At 40.1% G+C, this 20,142-nt stretch overlaps 1 protein-coding gene across 3 annotated transcripts in view; it reads right to left on the bottom strand.

The window, feature by feature from the left end:
* TMEM132D (transmembrane protein 132D) overlaps positions 1 to 20,142 on the bottom strand; it is an 852,888-nt gene that overhangs the window by 436,945 nt on the left and 395,801 nt on the right. For 2 of the 3 annotated variants that reach the window (XM_070475067.1, XM_070475068.1), the window contains exon 3: positions 8,859 to 9,005. The exons of the other annotated variant lie outside the window; for it this stretch is intronic. In XM_070475067.1, coding sequence (XP_070331168.1) covers positions 8,859 to 9,005 — 147 coding nt within the window. The remainder of the gene's footprint in view (positions 1 to 8,858; positions 9,006 to 20,142) is intronic. 3 annotated transcript variants of the gene reach the window in all.

Raw genomic sequence — 20,142 nt, 5'->3', positions numbered from 1 at the left:
TACATGAGATTCTCACAATTGTTCAGCAAAGGCTGACATTGATAGGGTTGATGTTACAAAACAAGATGTTTAACCTTTTATTGCCTCTTTGGTGAACTGCAAGATGGCCGGGATAAAAATGAGCAATGAATATTAGATTTCATGAATCTTACATCTGTATCATTTCTACTCTTTGTGAAAGAATTATCATTCAGATAGTAATAGGTATGACTATTATAATCCATAACAGCCAACAATAAGGCTATTGAAAGCATTTAAGGCATCAAAAAAAAAAAATCACACTTTCCACAAGAAAGACATAAAATTTTGATAACTTTATACCACTGTCTCAGGTCTTGTTGTTAAACTCAAGTCCTGGATGTCAGAAGACCTGAATTGCCTTGCCGAAGAGAAATTGCTAGAAAATAACTCTAATCAAATCATTACATTAATAAAAAAAAAGATCTTTTTATTTCTATCACTTGATCTGTCATCCTGACATTGTCAAGTAGCAGTAAATTGCAATCATTAAAACTTCGCTTTCTAAAGCAAAACTGAACATTTTTAACCGATCTATAATATCTCTATTACGAGATTTTTGCCTGGAGCAATAAAGAAGGGCCAGCTCTTTCCGGCTTCAAATTTGGACAAGTCAGCAGATGAATAAGGCATTGCTAAACTGTCAATATTCCACTGCACAATGACAGGAGAGATGTACAGACTCTATTAAACAATTTTCCTAGCCACAGTGCATTGCAACTTTATTTTTTGTTGTTTGTTTTCCATATCTGATATTTTCCTAATTAAAAAAATTTTATGTTCACCACGGGAATTTTCAGAAATACATATGGAGTCAATGAAGAGGACATTATGAATCACGAGTAATGTTGCCATCTGGCAACATCCTGATTGAATATCTGCTAAATTTTCCCTCTCCTATATTTATTGATAAAATTGGTATTATCTCATTAGCTCTTTTGTAATCAACTGACTTTATAGCAGATTTATCAAGATATAATTCATATACTATAAAAGTCACCATCTTAACATTTACCATCCAGAGGTTTTTAGTTGAACAACCAGCAAGTGTGCATGTGTGCTAAAGCTGCTTCAGTCCTGTCCAACTCTTTCAGACCCCATGGACTATAGCCCATAAGGCTCCTCTGTTCATGGCGATTCTCCAGGCAACAATACTGAAGTGAGTTGCCATGCCCTCCTCCAAGGGAATCTTCCTACGGTTTTCACACTGGCAGGTGGGTTCTTTACCACTAGCACCAGCTGGGAAGCCCTGAACAAACCTCAGCACTATCTAATTTTAGAGTATTTTTTATTACTTCCAAAAGAAGCCACATATTCATGACCAAAATCTCTCCATTCTCCCCTTCCCAGGCAACCACTAAGCTACCTTCTTCCTTTAAAAAAGATTTATTGGAGTATTGTTGGTTTACAATGTTGTATCAGTTTCTGCTGTATAGCAAAATGAGAGGTATACATATATTCCACCCCTCACCTTTTTTTAATTTCCTTCCCATTTCAGTTACCACAGGGCGCTGAGTAGAGTTCCTTGCACTCTTTTGCATGGATAGATCATGTGTTTATCTGCTCATCTATTAGCTGTGATAACAAATGCTGCTGTGAACATGTTTGTACATGGCTTTTGTGTGGACATTTGTTTTCAGTTCTCTTGGGTGTAGAACTAGTAGTGCCGGACCTTATGGTAACAGGTTATCTTCAGCTGTACCCGTGGTTGTTCTTTCTATGTAGTCTTGTTTGATTGGTTTGTAGGGATTTCTTTCTTATTTTCAGTTCTTTTATTCTCTCTTCTGAAAATTCTTTCTCCGAAAGTTTTCTCTCAAGTTCACTGACTTCATTTTTGTCTTTTAAGAATTCTTTAAAATGTACACTGTTTTAAAAGTTTTTATTGACTCTTTTACAATACTGCTTCTGTTTTATGTTTCAGTTTTTTGGCTTGAGATGTGCTCATAGCTCCATGACCAGGGACTGAACCTGTACCTCTTGCATTAGAAGGCAGAGTCTCAACTGCTAGACCACCAGGGAAGTCTCTGATTGCATTTTCTATAGTAGCAAGTCCAAAAGTCATTGAGTTTCTCATTCCATCTTTCTTACCTCAAGGACGTTTTCTCTTTGCTGGCTTCATCTGTTTTTGATGACCTCATGCTTATTTTGAATCTGAGACCACTGGTCAGTATTTAAAAGTATCTCTATTTCATGCACAAAATTCTGTTTCTGCCTCTGATTTTTAAGAATGTTCCCCAAATTTCTTGAGGTGATATTTTTAAATGCCTATGGGTTTTCTGCAGCTTCCCAAGCAGTGCAGTGGTAGTGAATCCACCTACACAAGAGACTTGAGATCGAGTCGGGAACATCTCCTGGAGTAGAAAATTATAACCTGCTCCACTATTCCTGCTGGTAAAACTCCATGGACAGAGGAGCCTGGCGGGCTACAGTCCATGGGATCACAAAGAGTCAGACACGACTGAGGGACAGAGCGCACACACACATGGGTTTTCTGCTTGCTTGAGTACCTGCTCCAAAATTGCTCCTCGTCCAGTGACTGCCTCTTATTGCTATCAGTCCAAAGAGGAAAGCTTACTGGCTTTGACATGTCCATGCCCCCCTGTGCCAGCACCTGCTGTCAATATTAGGAGGTAGTCCTGATTTGTGTGTGTGTGTGTGTGTGTGTGTGTGTGTGCCTGGATCTCCTCTACTCACATTCCTGGTCCTTTTCTTTTTTTTTAATTAATTTCTTTTTTTATTGAAGGATAATTGCTTTATAGAATTTTTGCTGTTTTCTTTTGAAACCTCAACATGAATCAGCCATAGGTATACATATATACCCCAATGTACAATTGAGATTGGCAATCTTGATATCTTCCTTCAATCCAGTCTTGTACTTTTCACAAATATGTCTGCACATTTCTAACATACGCGTGATAATTTTTTCCTATATATATGTACTTGTTTATTTAACTGGAGTATAGCTGATTTATAATGGTATGTTAGTTTCTGGTGTAAAGCAAAGTGATTCATATACATATAAAGACATATATGCGTGTACATGTATATATCCTTTTTCATATTATTTTCCATTATAGTTTATTACATGGTATTTAACATTGTTCCCTGTGGAATACAGTAGGACCTTATTATTTATCTATTTTAAATATAATAGCTAAAAATTTCCATGGGAACCTGACAGAATGAAAGGAATGGTTAGGTATCATGTCCTTTCTATCATCCTATTGGAAATCCCACAAGATTTAGTCTTTATAAACTGCTGAGATCAAGGTTGCTGGTCCCTTAACCCATCCAGTCTACTTTTCTCTTTGGAGCAGAAAACTGATTCTGACTTAAGTACACTGCTGCCTGCAATACATGACATTTCTTACTTCCCTTTGAAGTCTGGTTAGGCCATGTGATTAAGTCCTGACCAATGAGAAGCAGGAGAGTATTAGAGGTTGGCATAAGTTTCTAGAAAAGTTGCTCAAATGGAACTGATCCAAGGGAGAAGGCTCTTTTCTGTCAGTTTTGTGGGGTTTTTTAAGCCTTCAATGCAGATATGCTGGCACTCCAGCATCCATCTTAATCTATGAGGATAAGAATCATGCATAAACATGGTGTTAAAGAAAGATAGGCGCCTGGGACCCTGATGGTACTGAGAAAATGCCAGGCCATCTATGGCCTGCTTGTATCATGGTTTCTCCTATGAGACAGAGAAGTAAACTTTTACTTTATTTAAGTCATTTTATTTTTTGTAAGTCATTCATTAAATTATCAAACTTAATCCTAATAAAAGTATTATGAGATGGATTTATCACACCAGCATATATTTTTTGAACATACATTCATGATCGTAATCATATCTGTGTATCCTTTAAATATTACTTGCTATTTATGGTACCTCATGCTATTACTTAAGCTTTATTTGTTTTAAAATGAAACACATTGTAACAGGGAAGAACAAATCTGACTCCATATTGGATCTATTTATTTTTACTTTAACTTCTGTGTTCTATTCCTTTGCTACAAGTTAAGAATTTACCTATAGCCTGAAATATACAGCACAGCCCATTCTCAAGGCTCTGATCTTTAAAGCTTTAGTACTTTATAGAGGTTAAAAGGTTGCAGAATGGACTGTAAGAATGGACTGTAAGAATGACCTGACTTACATGGATAGTCTCAAGAACAAAGGATTCCTGCACCAAGAAGTATGCAACAGTCAACACCCTCCCTCCCCTTTTAGTACAAAAGAAGCCTGAATTCTAATACAGGTAAGATGATTCTTTGCAACACTAGCCCACCATCTTCTCAGTCTGCTGGCTTTCTGAATAAAGTCACTATCTCTTTCCTCAACAACTCATACATCAATTTATTGTTCTGCCATGTGGCAAGCAGTATGAGCATGAAGTCGTAACAAAATTACCTATAATAAATGGAAAAGCAGTATCTTATGAAGTAAATGGATAATCATGAGAAAGGATTAAGCCTAACTATGTACTCTTGCTTGCCTACAATCTATTAACAAAGGACAGAGACTTTTAAGACATATCGGCCCCTAAAAGAGATGGATTTTCTCTTCAATTAGAAGTCTTGCTGGATAACTGGAAAACACACACATTTCTGTCATTTAAGTTTATTTGACCCTGTTTCTTTATACCACCTAAAATCATTTAAATAGAAACTATGGCAAACTTTGGAAAACACTCATCTATGCAAAGAAGAGCAAAGAAATAAAAAAATACATGACTTTTGTTACACATTTATCTAAGTTTACAAAGTGCTAGAGTGAGCAAGATTTAGAAAATGCCAAATGGAATTTGATGGATGGAGCATAATTAGTTATTCTCCTTCTGTTCCATAATATTTCCTGGCAATGCTTAGTCAAAACAGATCTGATAGCTGTGGGTAACATTCATATGTTAATACTGTGATGATAAGGCTCTGAACAACCACAGTTCTTTAAAAAAATGAAGGATGTATTTCAACTTAGATAAGAGATCTTCACCTACTCCTGTTGAGTTCATCACTGGACAAGCGTCTCCTTAATCCATAAAATTACACCTGTCACAGGAACTTAACTTCATTAACGCACCTTCACAGGCCATGGTAAATTATTAGCAATTCACAACCCATGATTCTCAAGTTCATTAACAGTGACTCTTCTGTATCTTTATGATCTGACTCTGACTTTTAAGGATAACTGATGGATTTTCCTGGTGGTCCAGTGGTTAAGAATCCGCCTTGCAATACAGGGGACATGGGTTTGATTCCTGGTCAGGGAACTAAGATTCTACATGCCATGGGGCAGCAAAGAGAGCTGCATGAGAGAGAGTTGCATGAGCTGCAACTAGAGAATCCCTGCCCCACAACGAAAGATCCCACATGACACAACAGAGATCCCTCACGCTGCAACTAAGACTCAGCGTAGCCAAAATAAGTAAATAAATAAAGTTTAAATTTTTTTCTTTTGTTTCAAAAGAAAAAAAAGAATAACTGAAAAACATTCAAAGAGAGTAGGGAGAATGTATAAAGCAAAACTGCCTCTGAAGCAAAACCTATTAACATGAAAACATCCAATCCATCATACGTTCTCCAATTATCCTTCAAGGAAAAGGAAATGGAACTTCTGGTGAGCTCACTATCCCCAAGAGCGGAGCATGATTCTTCTGCATTTAACTCCATAAAGACAGAAGCAAAATAAAAAGAATTTAAAGGGAGGACAAAAGTTGAACATAGAAATGAATATATCATATTCAGAAAAGTCTAACTGTATACATAATATTAAATGGTAATACATGCACATATTAAAAAAAAATCATAGTCCAAATGGCTCACAGTAAAAAGTAATTTACATTCAGCTTTCTTCCCCAATTTCCCAGCTCATCTCCAAAGAAATCACAGTTGCCAGTCCCTCTGCTGAAAAAGTGTCCTTTTCTGGGTTTTCCCCAAATAGGTCATCAATACAGATGCTGTTATGCACCTTACTTGATATGAACAGGTATGTCAAAGACTATTCAGTATGTGTACTTACAGATTTGCATCGCGATACATAAAGTAATGGAGATATAGTCTAATTCTAGGATGTCACTAAAGGAATATTCACGGAGACTCTCACATGTAACAGATGTTGCTATAGGGTCTGGAAACAGCTACCAACCAGATTGGTGTGGTTTTCCATCTAAAAGAGCACACATTCTACAGCTTCCTCATTAAGCAAAGCCTTCCTGGCTATAGTGTAACAACTAGAGTGAAAAACACTGAATAAACCTCTGCATCATAACATACTTTTCTATTTCCTACTATGGGTCCAGATGATGAAAGAAACCATATGTACTCATGCAGACATACACAAATACACATAAGTATGCCATGTATACATGCAGATACTGAAACACCTATATCACTTACATGTCCTATATACATATACTATCTATATGACACATTACAAAGACATGTAATATACTGCATATGCACATACATATAATAGTCTACATATGCACACAAATATAACATATTATATAGAGAGACTTATGTGTGTTTGTGTATGTCTACATGAGTCCACATGCTTTCTTTCATCATCTAGACCCATAGTAGGAAATAGAAAACTGATATCAGAATCTACAAATGGATAAGGAATAGCCTCCACAGTGAGTGGCATGATGATATCAGAACTGTGAAGGAGTAGCTTGACATTCCATTCAGGGAATTTGTTTCTTAAAGAAGATACTGATACAGATGAAAGGGGGGAAAATGGCAAGTACCATACATTTGTACGTTTCAATACGTTCTCAAGCTGTTGATTTTCTGTTTCATCTGAGGAAGTGTTGAAGCCCCTTGGGAATGCCTGTCTCAGTTGATGCATAAAAAGGCAGCTTACACCTTACGTCTTAATAGGGATGAGCTACTCTTGGAAAGTTTCCTTAATTTCTCCATGCCCAAGACAGACTGACTGAGTGAATGCTTAGCCAGAAAGTCAATAAAATGTTTCAAATGATTCAAATCTCTTTGCATTTCATACATAACACTACAATCACTGCTACTTCCACTAATCCCTACAGTAAATGGCAAGAAGAAACAAGAAGGAAAAAAAGCACCTTGGCTGGAATTTCTCCCAAGTCTCCCCCAGGCTCCTGCAACTTTCTGGTAAAGAAAAATAAAATACGTCTGTCTATATATCTATCTGTGTATGTATCATTTATCTATCCACCCATCCATCCATCACATTACCTATTATTTCTATAACTATCATCTATTTACTGTTTATCTATCTATCATTATTCATCTACCTACCTATCTATCCTCCTAATTTTTGCTAACATTACAAAGGAAACCCTTAAGGGAGCTGGCACCTCACTTCCCAACCCATATCACTGGCACAGACACTTTTGGATGTGACCTTATTTATAAGTTCTTGAAGGTACTCCATGTGGCAGACCATTACTACGTAAAGATTTAGGGCAGTACTCAGATACAGATCTCTTCTCTGCTCTCATCTGCTCTACAAGCACATCTTCAAGAAAAAACATTCTTGAAACACTGGTCACAAGAGGGAAGTCATGACAGAGCTTGACAGTTGATAACCCAGATCTCAGAGCACCCATGTGAAACAGGAGCATGGAGGGAAATCCACATCATGTCACCCCCAAATTCGCATCAAATGCTCTTTGGAAACAAATCCCCAAAGGCAAACTAGACATCAGCTGAGATTCACGACCTCTATATTAGAATAAACAATGGAAAATAAACTTTTTCTAAACATGGAGCTAGGAGGTTTAAAAAACTGACTCCAGAAATAATGCTATATAGGTAGGGTTGGTCCATTTATTATTATTTCAATTGCCAGTAATACAATGAGCAAAAAAAAACCCAACCAACCCCAAAGTGGCAAAAACAGGTGACCAGACCAAAAATATTTTGGAATCACAAATACTGCTGCTGCTGCTGCTAAGTCACTTCAGTTGTGTCCGACTCTGTGCAGCCCCATAGATGGCAGCCCACCAGGCTCCCCTGACCCTGGGATTCTCCAGGCAAGAACACTGGAGTGGGTTGTCATTTCCTTCTCCACTGCATGAAAGGAAAAGTGAAAGTGAAGTCGTTCAGTTGTGTCCGACTCTTAGTGACCCCATAGACCGCAGCCTACCAGGCTCCTGAGTCGATGGGATTTTCCAGGCGAGAGTCCTAGAGTGGGTTGCCACTGCCTTCTCCGGAATCACAAATGAGGTTTCCGGAAACAGAAATAAATCAAGAACCACTGAGTTTCCAAGTCTCTCTGCCCAGCTGTGAATCAACTGTTTCTAATTTGGTGAGTATCAGAGACAGAGTCACAATTCCCTATAATTCCACAGCAGATTGTCCACAGGCCAATCAGAAAATGCCCACACAAAATGCAATCCTTACATTATATTTAAATTGACACGGCAAAGGTGGAAAGCATCTTTTCAGGCCAGGAAATCTACAAACTTCACTTGTTTGTTTGTTTGCTTTCTCGAGCAACTCCTGTTTGGAACACTTGTAAAATGGGCCGTTTTATCAGAGCTGCGCAGACTTTCCATTTTCCCTAATCATACAGATTAGAAAGAGGTCACGATGCCGTGTAACATCATTTGGAGATAAACTCCATCTGCATGAGGTAGTCCCTGCAGGTGACCCAGAGTTGCACTGGGACTGTAAGCAGGTCCACCATGAATAATAGCTCACCTTTTTCCAAATGAAGGATTTCATCCATCTTACCTAGGAGCGCTAATAACACAGACACACAGCAAATGCAAACAGCAGTGAAAGTGGCTGTTAATGACTGGGGGGGAAAGGAGGCCACGGGCACCGATAATCTGAATATACGGCAGGCCGTGGGGACTCACCTTTTTTCTGAGCCAGCCGATTTCTTCTGACAAACGATGACAGCAGGTGCGTACTTCCCAGCGTAATCTGTGCTCTCCTTGACTTCCCACACGGAGGGGCTGCTGGCTCTCACCCCAATGACGTTCATGCCTTTCATGACCTTTACCCTGTTGGAGACAGCAAGGGCACAGCTGAGATGCCGGTGGGGCATCCCTGGACTACCTCTGCTTCTGGGGACACCCAGCACGTCATGGCACATTGTCGCCTGGCAGGTGTAACCCCGTGTTTAATAGAATTTCATCACCCGTTGGCAATTCCATTCCAATCCGTTCATCCTCCTTTTTTCTCCTGGGCATTCCTTCCTTTAACAGAAGAGCTAGAACAGAACAACAGAACAGTGACACAGGCAAGGGACTGGTCACATAAAGAAGTAATATTCTGATAGTGGATGGCTTTAATTAAAAAAAGAAATTACCTGAATACCCGTAGACTGTTAAAATTAAATAGAAAAAAGAAATTCATTCAAACTGCAAAAGTGAATGAATAGTAACAATGCACAGTTTTGGAAGGTCTTTTTCATGCCAGGTACTGATGGGCCCTTCCTCTGTATTATCTAATTTCCCAAGCATCATTCCAAGTTCAAGGGTGGAGGACAGGCCCTGCCATTCAGACAGTTTTGAGAAGCATGCTAGTTCATAGGAAAACAGATGCTGACAGGGTACAGAGGCATGCCTTAATTCCCCCCCTTTTTTTAAAGATTTTTTTTAAAATGTGGACTATTTTTAAAGTCTTTATTGAATTTGCTGCAATATTGCTTCTATTTTATGTTTTGGTTTTTTGGCCGCAAGGCATGTGGGATCTTAGCTTCCCAACCAGGGATCGAACCCACAACCCCTGCATTGGAAGGCAAAGCCTTAACCACTGGACCGCCAGGGAAGTCCCTGCCTGACTTCTACTCTTGTGTTCCTCCCACGACATACTCATCGTCATCATTGACATCACCAGGACCATCATTCCATCATCACCACTATCACTTATTGATTCTTTTCCACACACTGGGCACTCTTCTGAGTTCATGACAGTTTTATCGCATTTCACTCCCACGAATGCCCTATGAGGTCAGGACCATTTGAATTTTCACTGAGAAGCTGAGCAACCAGGGGATCTGGCTGCAGGTGATCCAGGATCTGAAACGATTCCTGAATTACAGTGTTGGTCCAACGAGTCTCAGGGCTTTCCTTGGCATCACATAAAACGTCCTCGTGCTGAAGCCACTTATTTGAGCCAGTCAATTTCTTTTGTTAGCCGACACTGGCCAGTACCTGTCCTGAGATCTAACATCTTCTCAGACATAATGACAAATTTGCCCAAGCAGGTGAGGCCTCCATACCAGACTGCTTATTATTTCTCTCCTTCCCTGGTGGCTCAGGCAGTAAAAAAATCTGCCTGCAATGCAGAAAACCTGGGTTTGATCCCTAGATTGGGAAGATCCCCTGGAGAAGGGAATGGTACCCACTCCAGCATTCTTGCCTGGAGGAGGGAATGGCTACCCACTCCAGTACTCCTGCCTGGAGAATTCCATGGACAGAGGAGCCTGGTGGGCTACAGTCCATGGGGTCGCAAAGAGTCAGACACGACTGAGGGACTAACACTTTCATTCATTCACAGAAAGGGACAGATGACATGCTTGCAAATTTTTCCCCCAGACAGCAGAGCAGCAGGACGAGAGAGGCAGAGGGTGCACGGCAGTAGTGGTTCCCTCGTTCACCCTTAGTTTTCTCTAAGAGATCTCATGGGAATAAATATATACGAAATGGAAAGGATACAGTCAAAGGACCATGCAATAAATCGCAAACAGTTGGATGCACAAACTGCTGCGAAGAGTCATGCTTCCTGTTGTGTTTTCTTTTCTTAGTCCCTTGAGGAAAACATAAACGAATCTGAAGCAAGAAGGCCAAGGGGATAAATGGGGCAGGCTGATGGGTGACCAGGTGGAAAATGCTGCCAAGAGGGGAGCCTCAGAGGTATACTCCCCAGACTTATAGCTGTGGTACCTGTAATGACACAGAGGCAAGGAGGTGGGTTCTGAGTCTCCATCTCTAAAATCCTCTTTCTTATCACCAGATGAGATAAGCCAGGTCACCCCTAATATTAGGAGCAAAGCGGGAAGAAAAGATGCCACTTTTAGAACTTGGGCTTGGTGAGAAAAGGACTTGCCTGCAAGCATGAAGAATGCAATGTCCCATAGAAACAACCTGAAGACAGATTGTGCAAAGAAAAGTGAACACAGCAGGTCTGAGACTGCCACCCTATAAAGGCATGCTGGCAAGGCTGCCCTCTGGCATCTGGATTTTGAAAGGGGTTTCCTCAACTCTTTAATAAGAGGGGCTCACTAAGTCTAAATTTTTTTGTGCAAGCAATATAGTTAATGGCAGACTCCTGCTTTCTTTCTGGTGGTCTGAAATTACCATGCCTGCCAGGCAGGTGATATCTAGGAGACCTGCCCCCAGTAAAAAATTCTTGGCTCCCAGGCTTGGATGAGCTTTTCAGACAGACAACTGCTTGCCTGTGTTGTCATAACTCGTTGCTGGAGGGATGAAGGGCATCTTGTACAGCACCCTGAAAGGGGACTTTCCCAAGCTTGTGCCTAGTACCCTGAGACTCCACCCCGCGTCTCTGTTCCTTTTGCTGAACTAGCTTTGTGTCCTTTTGCTATAATAAATCTTAATCCAATTATGACTGTACACTGAGTCCTTCAAGTTTTCCCAGCAAGTCATCAAACCCAGAGGAGGTCCTGGGGACCCCAAAACACATACTACTTTGCCTCGTCTAACAAAGACAAGAGGAATCACTTCTCACATTTGAACCCCAGCACTGAAGCTAGCATTTTTAGGTGAGCGCCATGCATAGCATTGCTTCTAGAGGAAAAACAATACAATGTTTTGTGTCATAAATAATGCAAGGAGAAACCAACATTTTGAATGAAGTCATTTATAATTTGGGGATTGTATGCACAGACTAGGAAGCCATCTGACCTTCTGGTAACACGAGCTAGGATTCCTGCCTTGCAGGAACTCACTGAAATTGTAAGCAACCAAGATGAGCGATGAAAAGAAGTTCAATTCACTACAGATAGCTGCTATTCTGTGAAGATGAATTCTAAGGGCTGTTCCAATTACTGTGCACTGAAATTTTATTGAGTCAAATTTACTTTAAATAAATAGGTCATCAACTTGGATTTGGCAATCTTTTCGTGATACAGGAGTTATTAGTACCTAAGCTTTTTCTGATATAGAATGGGCTCTTATTTTTCTTAAATTTTATTCATAAGTAGGTTATTTGGAATTCAGATACTGTTTCTCCAATGAATCATTTTTAAGTTCTTAGGAAAGAACATGGATGCTTATTTAACCCACGAAGTACCCAATATCTGTTGCCAATAATTCCAGTGCAACTACCCTAAGCTATAATTTATAGCATTATTTCTAAAGGGGTATTATGAAATTGAGCACTGGGCACTCAGAAATTGCGCTTTGTGGACACAGAATGTTTTCATAAGAGAAGACACATTTCTATAGCATATTTCAGGTGTTCTGAAGTGGGCAAGAGGTCCCTGCTTGAGAAACATCAGTGAATAGAGTACAAATATCAAGAATGAATGTAAAAAAAAAATTTTTAAAAAAAGAATGAATGTGTGCAAGAAACGAGAGTGGTTGTTTCTCAGAGACACATCTATGGCACACACTGAATATGGTTTGTGTTGGGCGCTTCATTTTGAAACATTCATCTCAGCGTTGTAAGTAGCAGCGCTTTGGAACTATTAAGATAATCCTCAGAACACATGAAATTTGGCTCCGCTGGGTCTGAACCAAATGCTACTTCCTTCTTTTGTTGATGACAACTGAGTTACTTACATTCATTAGTGGAAGTTTTATAATCTACTTGTGGTTCAATAAATACAGGTTACACTGACAGCTTCACTACATAGAGATAAACACAGCACTCGATTTCCAAAGACATTTACTACATATTTACACTTAATGGTATGTCTACTGTAGTGCCTGGGGAAAAAGCCATAATTTCCCCCCACAGAATGCACATGAACTGTGGACTGGAATAAATAAACACTGCTTGGCTTAAGAGTATATTTTATTTCAAAAATATAACAGAGTTATTGTATTTATATAGGTATATACACAAATATATCCATAGGTAGATACAAATATACATACAAACATAAATAGACACAAGCATATACACACAAATATAAACACATAGATATACACATCATATATACACACATGAACACATACACACACAGACATATACAGATGCATATACACAAACACACACATATACATACACATGCACAAGAAACATATATACAATGTGCACACACAAATATACATGTATATACACATAGACATATATACATGAAAATATATGCACACACATACACACAGTTATATACACACATATTGACATACACAGACATATATACATGCATATAAACACACTCATATATACACACAGTGACATACACAAGCACAAATATAAACACATATATATACACACATACTTGCATACATACATAGAAACACACACAGACATATAGAAACATAACACATATATATGTATATACACATATATCTCCTGCATTGCAGGCAGATTCTTTACCATAAGTCACCAGGAAGTCCACATATATACACACACAGATATATATAGACACACATAAACAAATATTATGCATGCATATATGCATATATTTATATATACATATAGATGCATACCCATATTCACACATGCATGTACATGTGTGCTTGTGTGTGTTTCATATACAGTATCCAGTAACAGTTGAAACAGCCAGCAGCCTGGGATCAGAGCTGTGGTGTGCACCTGTTATTTCTGCTCTCCCACATTCCATCCCTCATATCCTGGGTAACAGAAGGATGCTACATGCTTCCAAGTGTTGTGGATTTGGTTAGTGGCATCCTTTCCAATTAACTGATGGGAAACCTGTCACTTCTCATTGGTTCATAGCCCAAAAAGCCCCTTTGGTTCAAAATAAAGCTGTTTTGAATTCCTCCCTGTCTCCTTACTTATCTTCCCTCATTAATTATGGAAAAGAATTAAGTATACTGTGTTTTCTCATACGCAGTAACTTTATTGTAATATTAAGAGCCCACAATCACTAATTATTCTAATTTCTAATTGATGAGGATCAATTTATGACCATATTATGTCCCACCAAGACCACATGTTTTATAGCCTGTAACATTTAAGAATTATTTTCAGACAAATATCATATGATATCACGTAGATGTGGAATCTTAAATATGCACAAATGAACTTATTTATGAAACAAAAACAGACTCTCAGTCATAGAAAACAAAATTATGGTTACCAAAGAGGAAAGGTGGGGGAGAAGGGATAAATTAGAAGTTTGGTATTAGCAGATACAAATTACTATACTTAAAATATCTCCAAAAGGCCCTACTATACAGCACAGGTAACCCTATTCAATATCCTATAATAAACCATCATGGAAAAGATTAAAACATAGAATAACTTTCAGTCCCATCCCTACATCTTGGCCCTGCCCCAGCCAAAAATCATTTTAATGTGATCATTTATGATGTAATTAACAGTCCTTTGTTAATCTTGTCCCATTTTCCCTTCCTGTGACACTGGGCCCCTCTTCCCATCACTGGAATGTACTTTGCTAAATTTCTCTGCCATGACTTTGGGACTAACCTAATATATGCAGTTCAAGGCCAACAATGCTACACATGAGCAAACCCTATTTCTCTTAAAACCAGGAACTCATATCAGTAAATTATTCTTTAGCATTTCACTTTAATATAGATATGTTTATCAAATTTATACTGTGGAAACAGTGCCTGACTTTATTTTGGGGGGCTCCAAAATCACTGCAGATGGTGATTGCAGCCATGAAATCAAAAGATGCTTACTCCTTGGAAGGAAAATTATGACCAATCTAGATAGCATATTAAAAATCAGAGACATTACTTTGCCAACAAAGGTCTGTCTAGTCAAGGCTATGGTTTTTCCAGTGTTTATGGATGGATGAGAGAGTTGGACTGTGAAGAAAGCTGAGTGCCGAAAAAATTGATGCTTTTGAACTGTGGTGTTGGAGAAGACTCTTGAGAGTCCCTTGGACTGCAAGGAGATCCAACCAGTCCATCCTAAAGGAGATCAGTCCTGGGTGTTCATTGGAAGGACTGATGCTGAAGCTGAAACTCCAATACTTTGACCACCTCATCTGAAGAGTTGACTCACTGGAAAAGACACTGATGCTGGGAGGGATTGGGGGCAGGAGGAGAAGGGAACGACAGAGGATGAGATGGCTGGATGGCATCACCGACTCGCTGGGCATGAGTTTGAGTGAACTCCAGGAATTGGTGATGGACAGGAAGGCCTGGCATGCTGTGATTCATGGGGTCGCAAAGAGTTGGACATGACTGAGCAACTGAACTGAACTGAACTGATACTTGAACTACTGACATAATAACATGCATGCTAGAAAATACACAAAAAAATATAAATAAAAATGAGATTACAAAAAAAAAATGAGATTACAAAACAACATGGTGAGAGGTCCTATTTTTGCATCACTGCAATTTTTTGAATCACTTTGCATATCTCTTGGGGTGCACACACCCCACTTACAGGGAATTACTCAAATCTTCTGGAACCTTTAATTCCCAAGTGTGACATGAATAAACATAATGAGCAGAAGTCTTGTTATATGGAAGCAGGTAAATAAATGCACATTAATTAGGAGATAAAACTCTACTGCTGATTCCGTGTGTTCCTGTAAGTAGGAAGAATCTGTTTCCACACTGCCATTTTGGTAAAGCTAAATTCAGAATGAAGGCCAGTGACTTCAAGATAAGTCGTTTTTGATGTCTTGCTATCATGAGGCATTGAAAGTCCTAAGCTGACACAAGGTATGCATACCATCATCCCAGCTGTCAAAAGACCACATTGTGAGGGAGAATAAAGGGCAGAAGATCAAACATGGAGTGGATCTGGTTCACACATGTAGGGGCATTCCCCAAAACTGACAGTGGGAGAAGCCAACAGTGGAGGAAGAGGGGGACGTGGCCTCCAGGACCCCTGGGCCAGCCGAGTGGGAGGGAGGCAGACACTTTTTAGCCATTGGCTGATCAACTGAATTTTCAAAGGCCCTGGAAGTGGAGATGATGTCATTCCTTATAAAGTGCAAACGAAAGGAGGGCTGGACAACTCAAGCTATAAGCCCAGGCCTGGTGTTGCCAAGTCTTTAAAATATTGAAGGGAGGGCAGAAATTCTCAGTTGTATGTCAAATTCCAAAAATGTAAAAACACCATCCTCGCTAAGCAAAGTCATTCAAGGATTGGAAGCTGGCCAGCGTTGTGACCTCTGTTAGCTGGAAAGCAGGAAGATCAATCCATCATGAATGAGTGAATGAATCAATGAATCAAAGAGGTATGTGACGTCATGTTACCTCAGAAGTATCACTGAGGTCTCCAAGTGCAGAAAAGCGCACCTGCATTCTGCCCCTCTCCACACGCACACTGGACACGATTAACAGCTTTATCATTTTTGTCCTGATTAAGGGGTTGGGATATGCTCACTGCAGAAAAACACTGAGGAATACACAGAGGTAAAAGGAAAAAAGTAAAATCTGCCTGAACTTCCATTACACTGAACTTAGATCATCAAACTTTTAGTCGTCATCCTACTTTGTTCACACCTGTGGATAAAGAATGTCACCTGTCATTTCAGTAAACAAAGGACACTCTAGACATCAAGCCCTCAGCTACCACAGCCACCCTGACTGTTCACCCTGAGGGGATTCAGGATGGAGAAAAACAGGATGCTGGCCCTGGACAGCTGCAGTGAATGTCAAAGGCATGATTTCAATGAGCCCAGACTCTTGGATCTTCCCATGCAAAGAAAAGCAGCAAAATTATCCACTTGAAATGTCTGTTTTTTGTGATTAGCAGTAATCTTTCAAAGTTCAACTACTTCTTTTTTTTCCCCAGCAAAAACTCCTGTATATCCAGTTCCTCCCTGACCTCTTTGGAGCAGTGCCTCAGAGCAATCTGAGAAGATGTCTTAAAGTCCACCGAACAAAACGTAATTTTTGACTTTGGCGCTGTACCTTTTTTAAATTTTTTTGCAGTTGACATACCCAGGTTATAATTCTATAATTTTCTATAAATCAGATCATGCCCAGGATTATCATACGGCATATAACTTGTGCCCTGACCAACCCCAGGAAGTACCATGCATAGAAATTATGATGTGAATAGGGCCTCGTAGAGTTGAGCAGTGTACAACCTGTACAACTGTATGCAACAATCCCGATCATATAAAAGATGCTACTCTGTACATCTGTGTCTCTTTTTCTGTTTTGCATATAGGGTTATCGTTACCATCTTTCTATGAAGATTTGAAAAAATTAAATAAATAAAAGATGCTACTTTATTCACAGATCACCCTGGCCGCTCTTCTCAACCGACTCCGAGGACAAATTAATAGCTGAAAGCAGGAAGCAGGCTGGCCACCAACCAACTCAGGAGACCCCAGTGAAGAAAAGCCAAAGCAATAGAACTCTGCATCTTGACCCAAAGGATGAGCGACATGTGATGCCAGTCTCTGGCCAGGCTGCCTGCTGGTGCAGAGGCTGAGGACTTCCTGTTTCTCCTGGAACTTCCATGAGTCACCACTTTTCATCCCAGTAAACTCAACCTGTGGCCTACCTTTGCCAGCACAGAGAGATGCTCACTAACTCTTTAAAAGCCACTGTGGAGCTTAAGGCGTCCTGTACATAGTCCTTAGTCTCTCCAAGTACCTGGTTTTCCTCTGACTCTCAGTTCATTCACAAGAAGGTTCCAGAGACCCATCTTTCCTATGGGCACATGTCCAAAACAGATGTGGTGAGTAGAGACAGGACCGGCAGGACCGCACCTCACATAGAAAGCATCCCAAAGGGATGAGTACAGGTGCTAAGTGTCAGAAGCTTTGGAGGGGGACTTCCGTGGTGGTCCAGTGGCTAAGACTTTGCACTCCCAATGCAGGGGGCCCGAGTTTGATCCCTGGTCTGAGAACTTGTCCCCGTATGCCAAAACTAAGTGTTTACATGCTGCAACTAAAGATTCCACAGCCAAATAATAAAATGAAAAATAATATTAAATATTTTTTAAAAAAGAAGCTTCAGAGGAAGAGGCGAGCTCTGCGCCCCTCTCCCCCCGCCCCAATACCCTACTTCCACCAAAATGTTCAGATACAAATGCCTAAAGCAGGTCATGAATGTAATGAGTAACACTAGGTGAGTAAACTAAACTTGACTTGTTTGCTTCTTCAGTCATTGATTCATTCAACAAGCACTGAGTCCTACCTGTGATGCTCACCAGGCATCATTCACAGTCCAGGAAATTTGTTAGGAACAAAACATGCATTCTTCCTACCGACAGGGAACTAACATTCTTGGGGGAGAGGCAGAATGCACACACACAAACCCACACACATTTCTTACATTGATAAATTCTATGAAGAAAAAAGGAAGCAAGACACAGAGATGGAGATCCCAGGATGAGGATGACTATCTTATACAAAGATGGAGATCCCAGGGTGTGAGTGACTACCTTAAAAAGACTTTATTACGCACATAGTACAAAAATGGTAAAGCCAGGAACCAAAACATGTGGGAAAGTAGAAGGGAAATGTATATATTTGGGGGGAAATTTGCCAACCCCAAATGCCTCTGGCAAGCAGATTATTATCAGATGAAGACAATCATAAATCCAAAAACTCAGGAAGAAACTCTGACCCTTCCCTAAATTTCAATAGTGGTCCTGTTGCAGGAATAGAGCTATCACCAGAGAGAGAGGACCTGAAAAGGACAGAGACTTGGTATGGTGGGCAGAACTCTTAGAGATCAGAGATGTCTCTGTGTCCCATGGTCTCTGCCTGGCCCAGCAAACATTTGTTCACCAAACACTTGCTTTTCCGTCTCCATGTCAGTTGCTTTCCTCCCCACCAAAGTACCAAACCCCTATCCCCAACATCCTCTTCAGCCAGTAGCTGAAGCTGGTGTTTAAGGTGAAGATCTTGGTCTTTTTTTCGAGTTAGTCAGTTTTCCTGGTTTCTCCAATGTATACATGTGATTACACTTTTGTTTGACTTTCTCCTGTTCATCTTTTTCACCTCAATTTAATTCTTGGACCAGCGAGAAGGACATAGAAGGGGAGAGGAAACTTTCCTCCTCCCTCCAAAATACACATATGAATGTCTTCTAGATGTGATTTGATCTTTGCCTGGCATGTGAGCAGAAAGTACACTTCTTGTTCCTACTGAAAAATGTCAGACCACCATCCAACCATCAAGAATGCAATTTAAATATTTCATAGCTTATTATGTGAGACTAGTATCTAACATATAGGACTTCCCTGTAGCTCTAACTGTAAAGAACCTCCCTGTGATGCAGGAGACCAGGGTTTGATCCCTGGGTGGGGAAGTTCCTCTGGAGAAGGAAATGGCAATCCACTCCAGTATTCTTGCATGGAGAATCCCATGGACAGAGAAGCCTGGCAGGCCATAGTCCATGGGGTTGCAAAGAGTCAGACACGACTGAACAATTAACAAACAGTATATAACATAAATACGTTATGTTGACAGAACTTGATAGAACTCTGTATGTGTTACTAGAATACATAGATTGGGGCTTCCTTGGTGGTCCAGTGGTTAAGAATCTGCCTGCCAATGCAGGAGATGTAAGAGATGCAAGTTTGAGCTCTGGATCAGGAAGATCCCCTGGAGGAGGAAATGGCAAACCACTATAGTATTCTTAATTGGGAAATTCCATAGACAGAGGAGCCTGGAGGCCTACAGTCCGTAGGGTCACAAAGAGTCAGACATGACTGAACACACACGCGCATGCACACTGTTTAAGGATTCCTTTGAAAAACCAAAGCCTTAGTATAGACAAGGTCCCTCAACACAGCTTCCCAGTAAATGATGGCTGAGTTCAGAGGCGGTGGCAAAGACATGCAGAAGATGCCACATGAGCACATCACGTTTCTGGAAAAGCAGGAGAAATTATCTGCCTCATTGTTACCAAAGCAATAAGTGACTACACTCTCTGAACTGCCCATATGTCCAAGATCAGAATTAGGCCACCTCATTCTTTACATGCTATTGAGTTTCTCATCACAGAGTCACAAATACATTAGCAAATACATCACTCAAATACATCAACATTCATGCAAGAAAAAAAGTCCTATTCTTTGTTG

The sequence above is a fragment of the Odocoileus virginianus genome, chromosome 12 (assembly GCF_023699985.2).
Source record: "Odocoileus virginianus isolate 20LAN1187 ecotype Illinois chromosome 12, Ovbor_1.2, whole genome shotgun sequence".
Lineage (NCBI taxonomy): Eukaryota > Metazoa > Chordata > Mammalia > Artiodactyla > Cervidae > Odocoileus > Odocoileus virginianus.
This window is presented reverse-complemented; position numbering and strand designations above follow the sequence as displayed.